The sequence below is a fragment of the Entelurus aequoreus genome, linkage group LG20, assembly GCF_033978785.1.
Source record: "Entelurus aequoreus isolate RoL-2023_Sb linkage group LG20, RoL_Eaeq_v1.1, whole genome shotgun sequence".
Taxonomy (NCBI): Eukaryota; Metazoa; Chordata; class Actinopteri; order Syngnathiformes; family Syngnathidae; genus Entelurus; species Entelurus aequoreus.
In genome coordinates, this window is record NC_084750.1 from 30,289,120 (window position 1) to 30,309,120 (window position 20,001).

Consider the following 20,001-nt stretch of genomic DNA (forward strand, 5'->3'; position numbering starts at 1 on the left):
TCACGCTACTTCCGGTACAGGCAAGGCTTTTTTATCAGCGACCAAAAGTTGCGAACTTTATCGTCAATGTTCTCTACTAAATCCTTTCAGCAAAAATATGGCAATATCGCAAAATGATCAAGTATGACACATAGAATGGACCTGCTATCCCCGTTTAAATAAGAACATTTCATTTCAGTAGGCCTTTAATCTGAAGTTGATGTAGACTCCAGAGATGTAAGCGTTAAATATAAAATGTATGTATGCCCTGGCACACCATTATCATCATTTCATGACCGAAGCAAAACACTTTTTACACTTTTATACTGAAATAAATACACCTACAACTTATTCAATAAAAACATAGAAAAAACTACCAGCAGTGGTAAAGTTCAGATCCATGAAGGAAAGAAGAAAGTAAATGAATGTTTATAACTGAATTCATTTACATATGTATACAAATTTTTTTATTTATTTATTTTTTTGTATGAATTAAGTAACGTTTATGACAACCTTTTTCCAAAACACAATATAGAATGTGAGATATAATAGGATAATGCATACGTTTATAATTTTTTTTCAAAACGCTTACAAAAAAGTGGGACCCCAAATATTTACTGTGGGACCCCATTTTTATGACTTGATGGGGTCCCTGGTACCCCATTTGGAAAATTCCTAGCGCCAACACTGCTGTCAACAGAGGAGAAAAAAATGCTTTATTTAAATAAATATATTATTTATAAGGCACGTTCGAGTATCATTGGCAAATTTTCACCTTGGCCTCTTTTTGGGGTTTCAGAATATGGTCAGCCTAGTTAAACAAAAAGAAGACATTTTTGTGCATTGTACAGAACAAGGTAAATAGGAGACCTTTATAAAAGTTGTCAGAAAAAGGGTGTAGTACACGCCAAAGTAAAGCAATACATTGCAGGAATGTATTGTCTCATGCTCGTCAAACCAAACAGAGGCACAACAGCGCCGGTGAAACCTGTCTGGGTGTAGTGTGAGACTATTTTTGCGTGATGAATAATTTTTTGGTGCGTGTGTACATGCGCATGCGCGCTAATTAGAGAGGATGTCACCAGTATAAGAGGAGGCTTTGCCTTCACTTGGATGCATCACGCGTTGTTGGAGAGTCAGAGAAGATCTCGCTGCACCTCTTACATTTACTGTGAGTATTGTATCCTTCTCTTTTCTATCTATGATAGTTTTCTATTCATCTATCCACTCATAACTCTAACTGTGTCGTTAACTTCTCTCTCCAATTAACAGCAACAGATCAATAACCCACCTCGAGCAGCCATGAAGGACGTAATGGAAGCCATGGAGACACTGATAGATCTCTTCAATGAGTACAGCGGCGAGGACGACCTTTTGAGCACGACGGAGTTGGAGAAACTGGTGGAGGAGGGTCTCAAGGGAAGTGACCTTGAGGTGAGTGACAAAGAAAAAAAAAAGAAAAAAAAAGCACATTGTCCACGCAGAACGCAAGTGCAGGTCGTTCCGTACAATTGCCACCGGCTCTAAGTGTCGTGTTTCACAGGACAAACTCGATATGGCCGAGGTCACTGAGGTCTTTGGTCAACTGGACAAGAACGCAGACAACCAGCTCGACTTCCAGGAGTTCATCAAATGCATCGGCTTGCTGGCTACAAAGTCCCGCAAAAAGCGCGGAGGCCGGCGTGGAGGCAAAGGGGGCAAAGGGGGTCGGGGTGGAAAAGGAGGCAAGGGAAAGGGGGGGAGAAGAGGGGGACACGGCAAGGGCAGTGATGATGAAGATGATGAATGATCTATCTTATGATTTCTCTCAAACTGTCATGTGTGGATCCGCCATTAACATGTAATTATGACACTTTGTACGCAACCTTGGCATGACGTCAATTTTTTTTTTTTTTTTTTTGAATAAAGCAATGAAAACTTATATTAAGTGTAATCCTGTCTCTTTATTTACCATTCGACTGAAAAAAGACTTTGATCGGCAAAACGCCACTGCCAAAACAAGATTCATGGGATCGTCTGCATGTTTACCCTTTCCTACCTTTTTTTATAGGAGGCGACCTATCAGTCTGCATTGCATGTCTGCTTTTGGATGGTTGTACTGAAAATCAACCTTGTTGTATTTCTTTGAGTACAATTACAATCCAGCTGTTCTATTCCAGTCTATATGATATAATCTAATCTCATTTTACGTCATGTTATGTCATTTCATCCATCCATCCATCCATCCATCCATCCATTTTCTACCACTTGACCCTTTCATACAGTATTAAATCATCTCATCTTAGTTTAGGTCATGTGTTATAAGTATAACATTATTCTAATAAAAAATATCATGATCCCAACTCATTGTAGGCCTTAGAGCAGGGGTGTCAAACTCATTTTAGCGAAGGGGCCACATGGAAGAAAATCTATTCCCAAGTGGGTGTTATGGTTCGACTAGGGGAGGTGACGGCAACAGACACCAGGAGAAGATTTAGCTCTAGATTTATTATATTAATAGACCATTATATATATATATATATATACATGTATATATATATACTACCGTTCAAAAGTTTGGGGTCACATTGAAATGTCCTTATTTTTTAAGGAAAAGCACTGTACTTTTCAATCAAGATAACTTTAAACTAGTCTTAACTTTAAAGAAATACACTCTATACATTGCTAATGTGGTAAATGGATTTTGTTTGGCCTCTTGTCTGTGTTTACGTTAAAGCCACATGTGATACGTATGTGACGTATTAAATATCTTATTGAGACTTCCTCCTCCCAATAAGCCTACGTTTCTCCCTCCCTTGCAGCAACCTTGCAGTGTGCAAGACAACCGCGAGGATACAAGTAAGGAGTTGTTCTCTTCTTGTATTACTTTGTCTTTTGATTTTAACATTTCATCTTTTTATTGCGCTATTTTTTATGTCCTTGTGTGTTCTGTGTTCAATGTGAGTGACTTACATGTTGATTTAGGAACAAGTTTAGTTTTTTTGGTGGGGTCTATCAGAGGCACACAATCATGGAACAGGCTGCCAGCCCATGTCAGAAACTGTGACACCTATTTAACATTTAAAACTGCACTGAAACAGTGGTTGAAAACTAATCAGACATGCACACACTATTAGATTATTCACATGTTTTTTTTGTTGGTTGTTTTTTTTATTTTTTTTGTCCATGGTCTGTGCTTATGGTATGCTTGTAATGTGTAATGTATTGTGATTGATGTATTCTCTTGTATCATGACCGGTTGAATGTTTACTGTATTAACCTGCCTTAGGACAACGGATGAAAATTAGCTTTTGTGCTAACTCTGGCATATTTACATTGTTGCTCTATTTTGATGAATATGCATTGTCCTAATTCAAATAAATAAATACAGTTTAGACTTATATTGCAGTCGTAGGAATGGAGTTAGTTTGTAACCTGAGGGCTGCTTATTGAAAGTTCATTACCTATGATATTATGTCCCGTCACATATTCCATATTATATCTCACATTAGTTCATGCCTTATCATATCTCATGTCTTATTATGTCATATATGCTGACACCTTTTGATGTTAAAAAAAAAAGTTAAAGGTTGGTCATTCCAGACTCTTCTTAGGTTCCAAATTTGGATTATTTATTTTATTTTATTTGTTGCCATTATTACTAGAACTATTTACACTACCATATGTTTGTGTTCATTTATTATTGTATAATTTAAATTTTATATACATATATTTCAAAATATGTTACTTTTTAGATATTTTTTTTTTAGTTATTCTCCAGTGTAGAGGCCTCAAAGGTGGCTTTTTTTTAAAAGGTTCTATTGAATATATATCCTTGCTTGAGGCACAAAACGAACAACAAAACCAGTCTGGGTGGAGTACCTGTCGATGCAGTGTCTGGAATTAAAAAGATCATGTTAACATGTCTATACAATGTACCTTGGTTTGTATTGTCAGATGAAGACTGAATCGTACATAAACCGAAGCAATTTTTCCAAATAGGAAATAATGTAAATTAAATTATCTCCAAAACCCCAAAACGTTAACCAAAAACACATTAAATAATAGTACAAGTTTTTCATACAATGTATTTCAGTTATGAGTAAATGGATTATTGATAGCATACGGCTGATAAAGCCAGCTCAAAGATACAACGGGATAAAAAAAGGATACTGGAGGATTATTTTGAGCGAAAATTGACTAACTCAGCTAGAGCCGAGGTAATAAACTTGAAAATCACATTTTATTTATTTGAAGATAAATTGTGCCACATTTGTGAACTGACCTAGTATGAATTATAGCATAAAATTAAAGTGTAACTTTTATTCATGGAACTGTACCAGATTGCATAATTTTGCATCGAATTGTTGCAATTTAAAATGTATCCTGTTGGAATTGTATTGTACTCCATGTATCTAAATAGGATTGTATCGGCTCAACACACCCCTAATAAATGGACATTTAACGTCACCGTTACCTTTTTATTGAAGACTCTCGCTGAAAAATGGAATTGCTGGATAGGAAATGAGCCTGAGCTACAGTGCTAAGATCCAAATAGCACGTGTTAAAGGCCTACTGAAATTATTTTTTTTTATTTAAACGGGGATAGCAGATCCATTCTATGTGTCATACTTGATCATTTCGCGATACTGCCATATTTTTGCTGAAAGGATTTAGTAGAGAACATCGACGATAAAGTTTGCAACTTTTGGTCGCTGATAAAAAAAGCCTTGCCTGTACCGGAAGTAGCGTGACGTCGCAGATTGAAAGGCTCTTCACATTTCCCCATTGTTTACACCAGCAGCGAGAGCGATTCGGACCGAGAAAGCGACGATTACCCCATTAATTTGAGAGAGGATGAAAGATTTGTGGATGAGGAACGTAAGAGTGAAGGACTAGAGTGCAGTGCAGGACGTATCTTTTTTCGCTCTGACCGTAACTTAGGTACAAGGGCTCATTGGATTCCACACTTTCTCCTTTTTCTATTGTGGATCACGGATTTGTATTTTAAACCACCTCGGATACTATATCCTCTTGAGAATGAGAGTCGAGAACGTGAAATGGACATTCACAGTGACTTTTATCTCCACGACAATACATCGGTGAAGCACTTTAGTTACGGAGCTAACATGATAGCATCGGGCTTAACTGCAGATAGAAACAAAAGAAATAAACCCCTGACTGGAAGGATAGACAGAAAATCAACAATACTATTAAACCATGGACCTGTAACTACACGGTTAATGCTTTCCAGCCTGGCGAAGCTTAACAATGCTGTTGCTAACGATGCCATTGAAGCTAACTTAGCTACCGGACCTCACAGAGCTATGCTAAAAACATTAGCTATCCACCTACGCCAGCCAGCCCTCATCTGCTCATCAACACCCATGCTCACCTGCGTTCCAGCGATCGACGGAGCGACGAAGGACTTCACCCGATCATCGATGCGGTCGGCGGCTAGCGTCGGATAGCGCGTCTGCTATCCAAGTCGAAGTCCTCCTGGTTTTGTTGCTGCAGCCAGCCGCTAATACACCGATCCCACCTACAGCTTTCTTCTTTGCAGTCTTCATTGTTCATTAAACAAATTGCAAAAGATTCACCAACACAAATGTCCAGAATACTGTGGAATTTTGCAATGAAAACAGAGCTTTTTGTATTGGATACAATGTGTCAGAATACTTCCGTTTCAACGACTGACGTCACGCGCATACGTCATCATACATAGACGTTTTCAACCGGAAGTTTCGCGGGAAATTTAAAATTGCACTTTATAAGTTAACCCGGCCGTATTGGCATGTGTTGCAATGTTAAGATTTCATCATTGATATATAAACTATCAGACTGCGTGGTCGGTAGTAGTGGGTTTCAGTAGGCCTTTAAATAAACAAATGGTAAAGTTGCGTGTACTATTAGTGGGCGGGTTGCTGGTGGTCTACTAAGACTGTGTGTACAATTAACAAGTCTAAAAGTGATGCAGGCCGCCTTATTTAAATGAGAATTTTGCGTGTACTACCAGCATTATGTGGCCATGAAAACACTCATTTCCCTCCACATTCATGTTATCATACACTCCAACCTGCGGCGTTTTTCCATGTAGAACACGCAGCACACATTTATAATCTGTGACATCTTTCCTGCAATATAGAATCGATATCTAGACGACAAACGATTTCAAGCACGCTGACGGTGCGTTGTGCAGAAGGTTGGCGGACCATCACAACATCACAGTGCATTCTTGTATTTGAAAAGTATCCAAACACAAGAAAATGCATAATGCAAAATGTGTTTTTTCATGTAGGAAATACATTATAATATTTTTCCTAAATGTAAAAACAAACACATTAAAAAAAAAAAAAATTTGCTTTAATCAGCCCCTTGAGTCATTCAGCAGCTATATGCTTTTGATGAATTGACGATATGTCCTTTTAAAAAATATATCTGACAGTCTGTATATGTACACACACACACACACACACACACACACACACACACACACACACACACACACACACACACACACACACACACACACACACACACACACAAACATCCTTGTATTTCTTACCTTCTTGAGACCTACAAAAAATGCCTACCTCTTTAGGACCACGCTTTCTAGATATATAAAGATTTTTATTTACAACATTAATAATATATACATACTATGCAAATATAAAAAAAGTAAGATTTTAGTGGATTTATTTTTTATTTGCCTTGTTTATAATTGGTTTTTAATCTTCTCTATGTACTTAACGTTATTACAGTATGTCTCTATATACATATTTTTTATTTTATTTTTTTCATTAATTTTGGCCAAAGGGTGCGCATTTCAACTTCTTACACACACTTGTTATTACATATGTTGGCAGAGGGGGAGCACCTCAAATTTTTACACACACTTGTTATTTCATATGTTGACCAGAAGGGAAGCACTTTAAAAACCGACACACAGTTCAATTAAAAAAATCCTTCCTTTTTGCGACCACCCTCATTTTGATAGATGTCACCACCAGGGGTGCAAATGAGATATTTTTGTAATGATGACAAACGAGTCACGGACCACAGATCCGTGCCGCACTTTGGGCAACCCATCTGTAGAAGCTAACTGTTAATGGCCACTATAGTCTTAGTACCGTAGTGTATTTATTCATCCTATGTTCACATATGGGACGCGGGTTGTCTTACGTCAGCACCGGAAGTCGTAAAATCAGCTGTTCACCTGGCGGGTTTTTTCGGTGATGAATAGGGAAGTCCTTCTTTAGCTGCCGTCTTGTTTTATCATATATTGCTGCCTTTGCACCTGTCAATGTTTACTTTTGTATGCACATTAAATCAACAAAAAAATCTTGACTTTGGAGCAATGTTCACGGACTCTAGTATTTGGCTCTCTATTAGATGCAATGGTTTTCCGTATTGGGACCATGACTTTGGTCCTAACTTGTTCACCGGTCCTCATATGAAAGGTACTTTTCCTTGTTGATGTCTCAAGAAAGGTAGAAATACAAGAACACACACACACCCACACACACACACACACACACACACACACACACACACACACACACACACACACACACACACACACACACACACACACACACACACACACACACACACGTAGGACGGAGAAGTCTGTGCGTAACTGTCAGTTTGCAAGTGCTTTTCAGACGTGCTAAATAAAGACGCAACATAGCGCCCGTAGAACAGTTTCAGACTTGATAAATCCCACTCTGTGTTCTCCTCCTGTATTTATTGGCAGGCTTAAATAAGTCATAAATAGTATCAATGATTATCGATATTGATCAAAATAAAAAAACTTATATCGTGAAATAGTTTTCGGCCACATCGCCCCAGCCCTAATTAATGTCTTCTATCCCATTTTTTCCAAACCTGAGCAGCTATGGGCCGCCTGGATGAGATCATCGTAACGTTGTCAGAACTCTTTGAGGAGTACGCCAACGATGAGGCCGCCAAGAAAAAAAGTTTGGACAAGGATGAGTTACAAGCCATGCTGAAGAATGAGGTCGACATCGAAAAGTTTGACGTGAGCGCCAACGCTGCAAGCAGACTCACAACACAGGTCAACATAGCCATTGCTGACGTTGTGTTACTTGTTCTTGATTTGGCTTGGACAGGGGAACGTCACTATGGAGATGATGGAGGAGATCTTTGATAAGATGGACAAGAACGGCGACGACGAGCTCAAACTCAATGAGTTCTGCAGAACTGTGTGCAAGCTTGCAGTCGTCTACTACCGCAAGAAGAACAAGGGGAAGAAGAAATAACAGGATTTTGGTGATCCATGCAGTGAATAAGCACAGTGAATAAAAAACAAATGATTCTGTCTCTTTATTGCATTTATAACAGGGGGCACCAGGTCGCCCGTAGGGACCAGATGAGTCGCCCTCTGGCCTGTTCTTAAAAAATAAAAATAAAAAAATAAAATAAAAAATGTATTTATTTTTTTAAATCAACATAGAAAAAACACAAGATACACTTTCAATCAGTGCATCAACCCAAACAAACAAACCCCCCCCCCCACCCCCCCCCCCCCCCCCCCCCCCCCACTCACACAAAAGGGGTTATTTCTTTCTGCTACCAATATTCTGGTTCCCACAACATAGACAACACATCTGCAAGGGACGCAGTCCCTGAAGCACACATGATTGTATAGGCTGCTGATCCACTAACATTTTCATTAATTACTATTTTTTATGTAATTATTTTTATATTGTTTTACTTTCTTTTTTATCCAAGAAAATGTTTTTTGTTTATTTATCTTATTTTATTTTATTTTTTAAAAATGACCTTATCTTCACCAGACCAGATTGTCAATGAAATTAGATTGGTTTAAAGGGTTTTTAAAACCAGGTCCAGTCCAGATAATGTCCAAGTCGGACTCAGCAACACACACCTTCATTCATGTACACAGAAAAAAATTAGGGAACACAACAGATTGCATATAATTTATAAACAAAATTACATTTTCAAAATAAGCATTTATGTACAGTCCAGGTTATGTCCAGGTCACTCAAATTAGGGAACACAACAACAGATAGCATATAATCTATAAACATAATTATACTTTCAAAATAAGCCTTTGAGGACCTCCCATCTTTTTTTATGTTTTTTGGCATCATTATCGTTTTCAACCATGTAACTTTCTAATGTTAAAAAATACTGAATAAATGTTTTCAAGAAAGTAATACTAAGTGAGTATCTGTTTTTGGCTTTAAAAATAAACCTTTACAGAGTACTATAATTAAATTGACTAAATCATGATTGTCAATGAACTCTCCTAAAATAACAGAATCCACATCAAGCTTCATAAACAAACCAATCCTTAAACACATTTTTTCAACTTCCACCCAAAACAAAGACACAATATGACAATACCAAAACAAATGCAGGGTGGATTAAGACTCCTGACAACAAAATCGGCAATCATCTGGCTATGTCATATTCCATAATTTTAACATTTTCCCCGTGGGTAAGAAGTTATAAATAATTGGCGAAGTTGGTAGAGTGGCTGTGCCAGCAATCGGAGTGTTGCTGGTTACTGGGGTTCAATTCCCACCTTCTACCTTCCTAGTCACGTCCGTTGTGTCCTTGGGCAAGACACTTCACCCTTTACCTCTGATGGCTGCTGGTTAGCGCCTTGCATGGCAGCTCCCGCCATCAGTGTGTGAATGTGTGTGTGAATGGGTAAATGTGGAAATACTGTCAAAGCGCTTTGAGTACCTTGAAGGTAGAAAAGCGCCATACAAGTACAACCCATTTATCATTTAATTTGAAAATAACGATTTTGCACATCGATAGTAGTTTTATAGATTAGTTTGAATATTGCATCCCACGGCAATGGGCAGTCAAAAAAGTCCTCCCATTTTCCATATGTGTTGTATGGGACAGCCTTCAAAGATTTCTTTATTAAATAAAAATTATATATTTTTCAATTTATTTTAGTTCCTTTTTGCCAATTAGAATTTATTATTAGAGGTTTACAAACTAATAATTTAGTAGTTCCATAATTAATTATTTGTTTCCATCTTTTCCCAATTACTCCAGTTAGTTGATTAAATGAAAAGCTTGAGCAAGCATCACCATACATAGTTCTAAATTCATCATATTTCATAATTTTACCATTCTCATTGATAATATCATTGACAAAAATGATTCCTCTTTAAAACATATTTTTCCAAAAGAAAGGCTTTCCATCTATTACAATATTAGAGTTCATCCATATTATCTGCTGCAAAATATCGTCTCTTTTTTCTGGCACATAAAATTGAAAACACCACCATGAGTGGATTGTTTCCTTTATGAACCCCGCCATGTTTCCCAGCAGACTCTCTACAAAAATGGGAGGGGATCACTTGTAAAAAAGGATACAATTTATTTTCATACAGTACATGTTTTTGTCCAACAGGACACTTGTGTACCACTCAGTGTTTTGTTTAAATACATCTTTGGAACAATTGATGCTTTTAAATACAGACACATAGCTTCAAGGTTGAGAAGTTTCAGGCCCCCATATTCATACTCATTGTACAAAACCTTTCATTTAATCTTTTCTTGTTTGCCGTCCCAGACAAAATCGAAGACCCTCCGCTCATAAATCTTAAAAAAGTTTTGTGATGGAGCTGGTAATGACAAAAACAAATAAATAAATTGAGGAATAATTAACGAGTTGACAATAGATATTTTACCATACAAGGTTAAGAATTTCCCTTTCCATAATTGCATAATTTTGTCCAGCTTTCTTAGTCGATTATCATCATTTACTGAGCCTAGATCTTCCAGATTCTCTGGGACAACAACACTAAGTATGTTAACTGGTCCATCTGTCCACAAAACAGGCACTTTGTATTCCATTCGAATTGACGTTCCCTTTAGATTTCAGATCCTTAACATTTTACATTTATCATAATTAAGCTTAAGGCCAGATTGCTGTGAAAATATGTCCAAAAGATTAAGAAAGTTCCGCAAACAATGAGGAAAAATCTTATCTTTGTGAATCAACTGCTGTGTCAGTCATCAGGGGATTTGAATCAAAGGAAGGTTACATTTGAAAAATGTTTTCATTTCATATATTTTTATTCTTAACTTTAATTTTGATATGTCATAAAAATATCAATGATTGATATCAACCAATACAAAAGACTTATACCATGATACAGTTTTTAGCTATCTCGCCCAGACCTACCCACACCTACAGTAGGAAGGGGATTCATATGGCCCTCATTCGTCTTGGTTTACCTGACACATAAAACATGATATATTGGGGGGGTGCATGATCCACTTTAGCCACCAGATGGCAGTAGTGTTTTGAATATCTTGAAATGTGTTTTGTGGCAATTCCAAGTTTGACCACAGCGTCAGTTCCTATGCACAGTGGCGCTTTCCATTATTTTCAGCAGACTGCAGTGCAAAACGATTAACCTCTTACGCGAGATCCACCCAGGAATGGGACCATATGATTCCCTTCGCTACTGCATAAAATACAGGTGATTTTCAGATGGAATTAAGAATCTTCTCTGGCCATAACATGAGGTAATTAACCTGCAACTAATTAGATTTTTAAAAATGGCGGCGAAAAAAAAAAGAACCCCTGCCTTTTACATTAATGATAGTGTTATGTTTCGGTGTATGTCTGGACCCGGTACGCAGAGACGTTCGCCAAGTGCAGAAAATAAGCCATTTTAATGGGGGGGGGGAACGCAGAATGTGCAGCGGGGAAGTGCACAAAGAGCAAGCATGCGTGTGTATAAAGCACAAAGCAAGCAAGGCAAAATGATCCCGGTGGCCAATCAGGTACAGGTGAGGGAGCCAGCGCTCGACCCCAAAAAAAGAGAGGCGCGCAGGAAATGGAACGAAAAATAAGAGCGCTGGACAGAAAAACATACAAACAACTAATGTTAACTTTTTGAACCTATATTCAATTGAATAGACTACAAAGACAAGATACTTAACGTCCGAACTGGAAAATGTTATTTTTTGCAAATATTAGCTCATTTGGGATTTGATGCCTGCAAAATGTTTCAAAAAAGCTGGCACAAGTGGCAAAAAAGACTGAGAAAGTTGAGGAATGATCATCAAACACTTATTTGGAACATCTCACAGGTGAACAGGCTAATTGGGAACAGGTGGGTGCCATGATTGGGTATAAAAGCAGCTTCTATGAAATGCTCAGTCATTCACAAACAAGAATGGGGCGAGGGTCAACACTTTGCGAACAAATGCGTGAGCAAATTGGTTAAGAACAACATTTCTCAACCAGCTATTGCAAGGATTTTAGGGATTTCACCATCTACGGTCCGTAATATCATGAAAAGGTTCAGAGAATCTGGAGAAATCACTGCACGTAAGCAACAAGGCTGAAAACCAACATTGAATGCCCGTGACCTTCGATCCCTAAGGCGGTACTGCATTAAAAACCGACATCAGTGTGTAAAGGATAATACCACATGGGCTCAGGAACACTTCAGAAAACCACTGTCAGTAACTACAGTTTGTCGCTACATCTGTAAGTGCAAGTTAAAACTCTACTATGCAAAGTGGGATATAAACTGAAAGGCCATGTGGTAAAAATGCCCCGTGCCCCTTTTTGCAATGTGTTGCTGCCATTAAATTCTAAGTTAATGATTATTTGCAAAAAAAAAAAAATTGTTTCTCAGTTCAAACATGAAATATCTTGTCTTTGCAGTCTATTCAATTGAATGTAAGTTGAAAAGGATTTGCAAATCATTGTATTCTGTTTTTATTTACGAATTACACAACGAGCCAACTTCACTGGTTTTGGGTTTTGTAGTATACAGCAGTCGTTCTTAACCTTTCAGGGACCCCAAAAAATATCTGTTTCTCAGCTGTGGTCCATATGGGCCACAGCAGTACTCAGTTGTAATACACGTTTCCACCATTTGTGGCAGTTTTGACAATATAAAATAAACAGAACAAGTCTGGCGCTAAAGTCGTAACTTCAGCGCAACAATTATGACTAAAGTGGTGAAGCTGTATTTTCAATTGCACTTAAATTGTCTGAGAGTTTATATAATAAACCCTATATGTTTTTATTATGTATTATTCATTTAGTTAGGATGTATTTAGTTTAGCACTGCAAAATTGTATGCAAGTCTTTCATCATTTTGCAATAAGCCTGACCTAAGCCTTGATAATAATCTTTGTGATTAACACATGCTCTCATATCATTTCACAGGGTTTGTCCTGTTAAACTGTAAGTATGTCATATATTATTATTAAATATGATTAAAATGTGTCATTTAGATCAGTGGTCCCCAGCCACTGGGCCGCGGCCGACCGATTGGTACCGGGCCGCGCAACAAATTAAAAAAATATATATATATATTTAAAAAAATATATATATATATACTTTTTTTTTAAATTAAATCAACATAAAAAACACAATATATATACATTATATATCAATATAGATCAATACAGTCTGCAGGGATACAGTCCGTAAGCACACATGATTGTATTTCTTTATGGAAAAAAAAAAAAAAAAAAAAAAAATTCCCCCCCCTCCGGTCCGTGGGACAAATTTTCAAGCGTTGACCGGTGATCCAGCTACAAAAAGGTTGGGGACCACTGATTTAGATGACTAATTCAGTGTTAAAATTTGTAGTGGAGAAGTTAGGGCCAAAGATCAGAAAAGTTAAGAAGTATACTCTACTAATATCCACCAGATGGCGTCATTTTAACCATAGCATATGTTTTATATGTATATGAATATACCCTTTAATAAACATTGTAATTGAATACTTCTGTTAGAGTGTCAATCATTGTAGTTGCTAAATTAACTTGTGCAGGTGTACCTAATATATTGGCACGTTTAGTATCTAAAAGAGAAGGGCTTGTACACACATTTGAAATGGCAAGTGTGTATGCAGCATAACAAATACATAGTCTACATTCAACACCAAGATACCCTACAGGAACACACACGGGGTAAAAGGAGTTAATGACGCTTGTTAAAAAATAACTATTCCCAGTGGTGTGTCGGGTGTGTGTGCAATAGTTCATTTTAATTATGAAAGGACCAAACTGCAAGCCCGAAGGTGCGGGAGAGAACCTGTTGCAGGCGAAAACAAGCAAAGGGGGTGTAAGGTGAATCCCTCAACAAAAGAACAGCTCATGTGCATGACTCATTGTGTGAATACTTTTTACCTGCATTTTTGCCAACAGGCGTGGCAGGAGGTCATGTTTGTGCCTGCAGGACTCAAGAAGCGGTTTGACTTTAGGGAGTGCCAGAGTGAAAACTAAAAATAGAGTGTTAAAAATGTGGTCAATCGTGTGCAGTAGACATGATCGTGAGGAAGCAAATTGGGGTAAAATTGCAGGCAACAGAGGCGCTGTTGACATCAGCTAATATCATGCAGAAGTCTATTATCTAGTCCATTATCTGGTCAGAATGCCCCCGAACATATGTTTAGGATGTGTCCGACCGGTAGGAGACCACGGGACACGATTGAGAGACTATGTCTCCCAGCTGGCCTGGGAACGCCTCGGGATACCACCGGGAAGAGCTGGACAAAGTAGCTGGGGAAAGGGAAGTCTAGGCTTCTCTGCATAGGCTGCTGCCCCCGCGACCCAACTTCAAATAAGTGAAAGATGGATGGATGGATGGATGGATGGATGGAAGTATTTTAAGACACAACTCCTCCGGGCAGCTACTGTATCTGTGACAGAGTCTGAAACAATGAATTATGTAATAAAGGTGCAACACAAAATACATTTTAAGTAACAATGCTGCATTTTGTAGTACAAATCTTAATCGCAGTTTGTAATTAAATTTGACACATTTTGAAATAAAGTTACATATTGCTTTTCTTATTACAAAATGTGGGTGCTGCATTTTTTTTTTTTTTTAAATAAAATGTAACAATATGGTGCATGATGTACTAAACCCCAAACTTTTTGACTCGGGGGCCGCATTGGGTTAAAAAAATTTGGCCAGGGGCCAGGCTGTACTTATATATATATATATATATATATATATATATATATATATATATATATATATATATATATATATATATATATATATATATATATATATATATATATAGGCCCTGCGATGAGGTGGCGACTTGTCCAGGGTGTACCCCGCCTTCCGCCCGATTGTAGCTGAGATAGGCTCCAGCGCCCCCTGCGACCCCGAAGGGAATAAGCGGTAGAAAATGGATGGATGGATATATATATATATTCCGAGCGCGATGATTTGCCTGAGTGGCTAGGAGACACTGAGAGTAACAAGTGGTACAAAATGGATTAGAAAGGACAAATAATAATTTAAAAAAAAAAAAATATATATATATATATATATATATATATATATATATATATATATATATATATATATATATATATATATATATATATATATATATATATATATATATATATATATATATATATATATATTATTTTTATTTTTATTTTTTTAATGTTTTTTTTATAATTAATATTTTATTTTTTTTCAAGTTGGGACTTCTTGCGGGCTGGATTTTGGACGCTGGTGGGCCGTATCCGGCCCGCGGCCCGTAAATTGTGGAAACCCCTGCACTAAACCATTGAAATTGATTTGCAATTATTTTCTGTTACGCCACCTCTAGGAAGAAGTGAACATTTTGCACCACTTACACTATAGTAGTAGTATTATTTGTCTATAAAATTGTTATAAGTACACCTCTGCATAACATAGTATCCTTATCAATATGTAACAGAAATATTTAAAGTGCATCAATTTGACTGTTTTAAAAAAAACAACCTTGTTTAAACTATGCAAGATTTTGAGAAAAAGAACCACCATTAGATGTTATGTAGACCACAAAGAATTATTTTAAATGTAGAAAAAGATCATAATATGACCCCTCTAAAAGTTCCCTTTCTAGTAGAGACGAGTACAATTGAAATATTATGTTTGCTATAACAACACCCGACCTGTTTCCTTTTCTCCGAGGGTTACAGAATATGTCTGACGCATCCAAATAAATCACACTTACGTACAATTCTTTGATCATGGAATCTGTAGATCTCTATAATCAACTAAATCAATCAACGTTCATTTATATAGCCCTTAATCACAACTGCCTCAAAGGGCTGCAAAAACCACAATGAAATCCCTTGATCTGAAACCCACATTCGGGCAAGGAAAAACTCAAAACCAAGAATGGGATGAAGCTGAAACTTTTGGAACGGGCCGCTGATGCGGGCACCACCTTCCTGAGTGACCGGCTGCAATGGATGCCAAGTGGGCACAGTTATTGCATTATTCATGATAATAACTGGGCGAGCAGAGGGTCATGGTCGGTCTTCATCCATGTCATAGAGGAGCGCTCCACACCGGGTCATGACTTGGAACAGCTGGCGCCTTGTCCAGACTGGTACCTATCCAGGGATTATCTGTGGCCACCAGGTAACATCTCCAAGCAGGGGGGGAAGAGAAGCGGCGGGTCAACTGATCTAAAACAGAGTATATTTAAAAGCTAGAGTATATAAAATTAGTTTTAAGGCGCGATATGAATGGCTCTGAATTATGTCTAAATATAAAACAAACTAATAATCCTTCATAAATCTTTATTAAATTGTAAAGTATTGGAGTTCTGTTGAACAGCACTTTTTACATACATATTTGTAATCTCGTTTTTTTTGGTACAGGCATCCTCAGTGCAAATTAAGTCGCAACATACAGTGGACACACGTTTGCTCCGTGAGCAAATTTAGTGCAGCCCTGCTAATAACGAAGGGAGGCACACCAAGGAGAAGCACACGATTGAAAACCCTGCGTCTCTTGCATGGGAACACTAGATGTTCCCAGTGAACTTGGCAAACGGACAAAGACAAAAGCATGAGAATGGACAAGGTGCAGTTATTTAGTCCTTTAGCCCTACTAGGTGTGTCCGTGGCAAAGACAAATATGGCCGTAGGGTGGAAACTGTTGTTCTGTTTGCTCTAGACTTTGCTGCTTAATACCTCCTGCCAAAGGCAGCAGTTGCTGTCGGGTATTCAGTCATTTGTCTTTGCTCTGTTCAGGAAGCTGAAGATGACTGCTGAGTCCTCCAGAGGTGGCAGTACTTTCAATTCTTTGATCTTTTTTTTTTTTTTCCAGAACTATTTTATTTGAGGTTTGATTTTTTTTTTAAACAAATAAATTATTCTAAGAGCCAGCATTCTCTGCAGTGGACATTTGTGTTTTGCATTACGGGGTTGTAGTTTTCTGAAATTCTGTAAAAAAAAAAAAAAAACACACAAAAAGTCAACTGCATAGGCGAACTCTCAAGAGGAAATACGTATTGTTTTTTTTTTTTATATATTGTACTTTAATTTAGTATATTGATATTTTTAAAGAAATGGCCAAATTGGGCGCACCGGATTATAAGGCGCATTTTAAAGGGGTCATATAATGATGTTTTTTTCTACATTTAAAACACTTCCTTGTGGTCTCCATAACATGTAATGGTGGCTCTTTGGTCTTAGAGTGTCCACCCTGAGATCGGTAAGTCGTGAGTTCAAACCCCGGCTGAGTCATACCAGAGACTATAAAAATGGGCCCCATTACCTCCGTGCTTGGCACTCAGCATCAAGGGTTGGAATTGGGGGTTAAATCACCAAAAATGATTCCCGGGCGTGGCCACCGCTGCTGCTCACTGCTCCCCTTACCTCCCAGGGGGTGATCAAGGGTGATGGGTCAAATGCAGAGAATAATTTCACCACACGTAGTGTGTGTGTGACAATTATTGGTACTTTAACTTAAAATGTTGACAACTCGCTTCAGGATGCAGCGTTTTGTGGGCTTTCTTATTTACATGCCTCAACTTCGACAGCTTCTCCACCCCGTCATTTTTGTTGTACCGGTATTTTTTAGCGCTTCCATTGCGAGTCTACTGACAGATATAAGTTACAACTATACGCTACTTTAAATTGGAAATGGCAACAGCGGAGGATGAATGCCCCACAATAAGAGAATAGAGAAAAAGAAGGAGTTTATTGAATTCAATGGCGGGCGAGCACACATTTTCATGACTTATGCAGATCCCAAATATACATCAGCAGGTACCAATAGGTAAGAAAAGTTGGTTTTCCATAATATTGGGAAACAAAACGCCAAATAATATGTCTCCTAGTAGATGCCATTTTATGGTCCTTATACACACACCCTAACAATACCCGCATGTTGAAGCACAGTACGTCTAACTACGGTAGCCGTAATGCGCCGACAATTCATCAAGCGGTGCGGCTTCTAGCTTACCAAAGTCATACTAAAACATTTTTGTGTAATGTTCTATATTCTCAATGAAACATCCAAGTTGTAGGCTTGCCAGCGGCATTTATTGAACAGGCGTCAACCTGCAGTCCACGCGTATTGCTTATGTGTGCCTGCCATCTACTGGTCACACTTATTATTACACCATGTACCAAATACAATTGCTTGAAGGTCGGTGAGCACAATCAGAATTAATATGTACATTAGGCGCACCGGGTTATAAGGCGCACTGTCAAATTTTGAGAAAATGAAAGGATTTTAAGTGCACTTTATAGTCCGAAAAACTTAATTTCCGTAATTTAACACCATAACCATAACTATATGTAATATGTAATTTCAGTTATTTGCAAGCCCCAAATAACAACACATTATGTAATAATGGTGCATTATATAATAATGTAAAACAGTTTCACTTCATTACCTGACAACGCCACATATCGTACGACTCTACCGCATTTTGTAATAAAATTACTGAATGCATTTTGGAATGAACTTTGACACAGTTTGTAATAACATGTTACATACAGTCGCGATCAAAAGTTTACATAAACTTGTAAAGAACATAATGTCATGGCTGTCTTGAGTTTCCAATAATTTCTACAACTTATTTTTTGGTGATAGAGTGATTGGAGCACATACTTGTTGGTCACAAAAAACATTCATCAAGTTTGGTTCTTTTATGAATTTATTATGGGTCTACTGAAAATGTGACCAAATCTGCTGGGTCAAAAGTATACATACAGCAATGTTAATATTTGGTTACATGTCCCTTGACAAGTTTCACTGCAATAAGGCACTTTTGGTAGCCATCCACAAGCTTCTGGTTGAATTTTTGACCACTCCTCTTGACATAATTGGCGCAGTTCAGCTAAATTTGTTGAGTTTTCTGACATGGACTTGTTTCTTCAGCTTTGTCCACACAAGTCAGGACTTTGGGAAGGCCATTCTAAAACCTTAATTCTAGCCTGATTCAGCCAATCCTTTACCACTTTTGACGTGTGTTTGGGGTCATTGTCCTGTTGGAACACCCAACTGCGCCCAAGACCCAACCTCTGAATTCCTGGGATTAAAGGCCTCACCTTTTCTCCTCCAAACATATTGCTGGGTATTGTGGCCAAGCAGCTCACTTTTGGTTTCATCTGACATCACATGGACAAAGATAAGAGCTTCTGGAGGAAAGTTCTGTGGTCAGATGAAACACAAATTGAGCTGATTGGCCACAATACCCAAGTGTATGTAAACTTTTGATCGCGACTGTATGGTTATGGTCATGGTGTTATTTTATTCCAAACCTGCATACAATTACAATATGATACATCACAGTTTACATCATGTCTGAAAAGGAGTACAAAGCGTGAACATGTCACGAATGTCATGACAGGTTTGGACTTTGTTTATTTTCTTTACTGTGTTTGATATTGTTTCATTTCCAGTGCTCTTATTTTCAGTGGTACTTCCTGTTTGCCTCATTACTTTGGTCCCAGCGCTATCCTCTCACACCTGTCGGTGATTGGCAATCTGAGCACACTTGTTCCAGGTTGCCAATCAGACTTCTTTATAAACCAGCCTGCCCTGCACACAGTGCACGATCATTTTTTTCCTGTTTTCAATTGCATGTTCCCTGCATGTGCACTTCCCAGTTGCACTACTTCCTTTTGACATTAAAGTCTGCGCTACGCCTGCCATCTCTGCATCCTGGGGTTGAAGACCAACAGAACCTAACAGAAAGCTTTAAACAGTTTCTTAAATTGGATTATATTTGT

At 37.9% G+C, this 20,001-nt stretch overlaps 1 protein-coding gene across 1 annotated transcript; it reads left to right on the forward strand.

Moving 5' to 3' along the window:
• The first annotated feature begins 1,073 nt into the window (after positions 1 to 1,073).
• Positions 1,074 to 2,056, forward strand: LOC133635661 (protein S100-A6-like). Its single transcript, XM_062028903.1, has 3 exons — positions 1,074 to 1,150; positions 1,252 to 1,413; positions 1,523 to 2,056. The coding sequence occupies exons 2-3, from the start codon at positions 1,282 to 1,284 to the stop codon at positions 1,766 to 1,768; spliced, it is 378 nt and encodes a 125-aa protein (XP_061884887.1). The 5' UTR covers positions 1,074 to 1,150; positions 1,252 to 1,281; the 3' UTR covers positions 1,769 to 2,056.
• Positions 2,057 to 20,001: the final 17,945 nt, after the last annotated feature.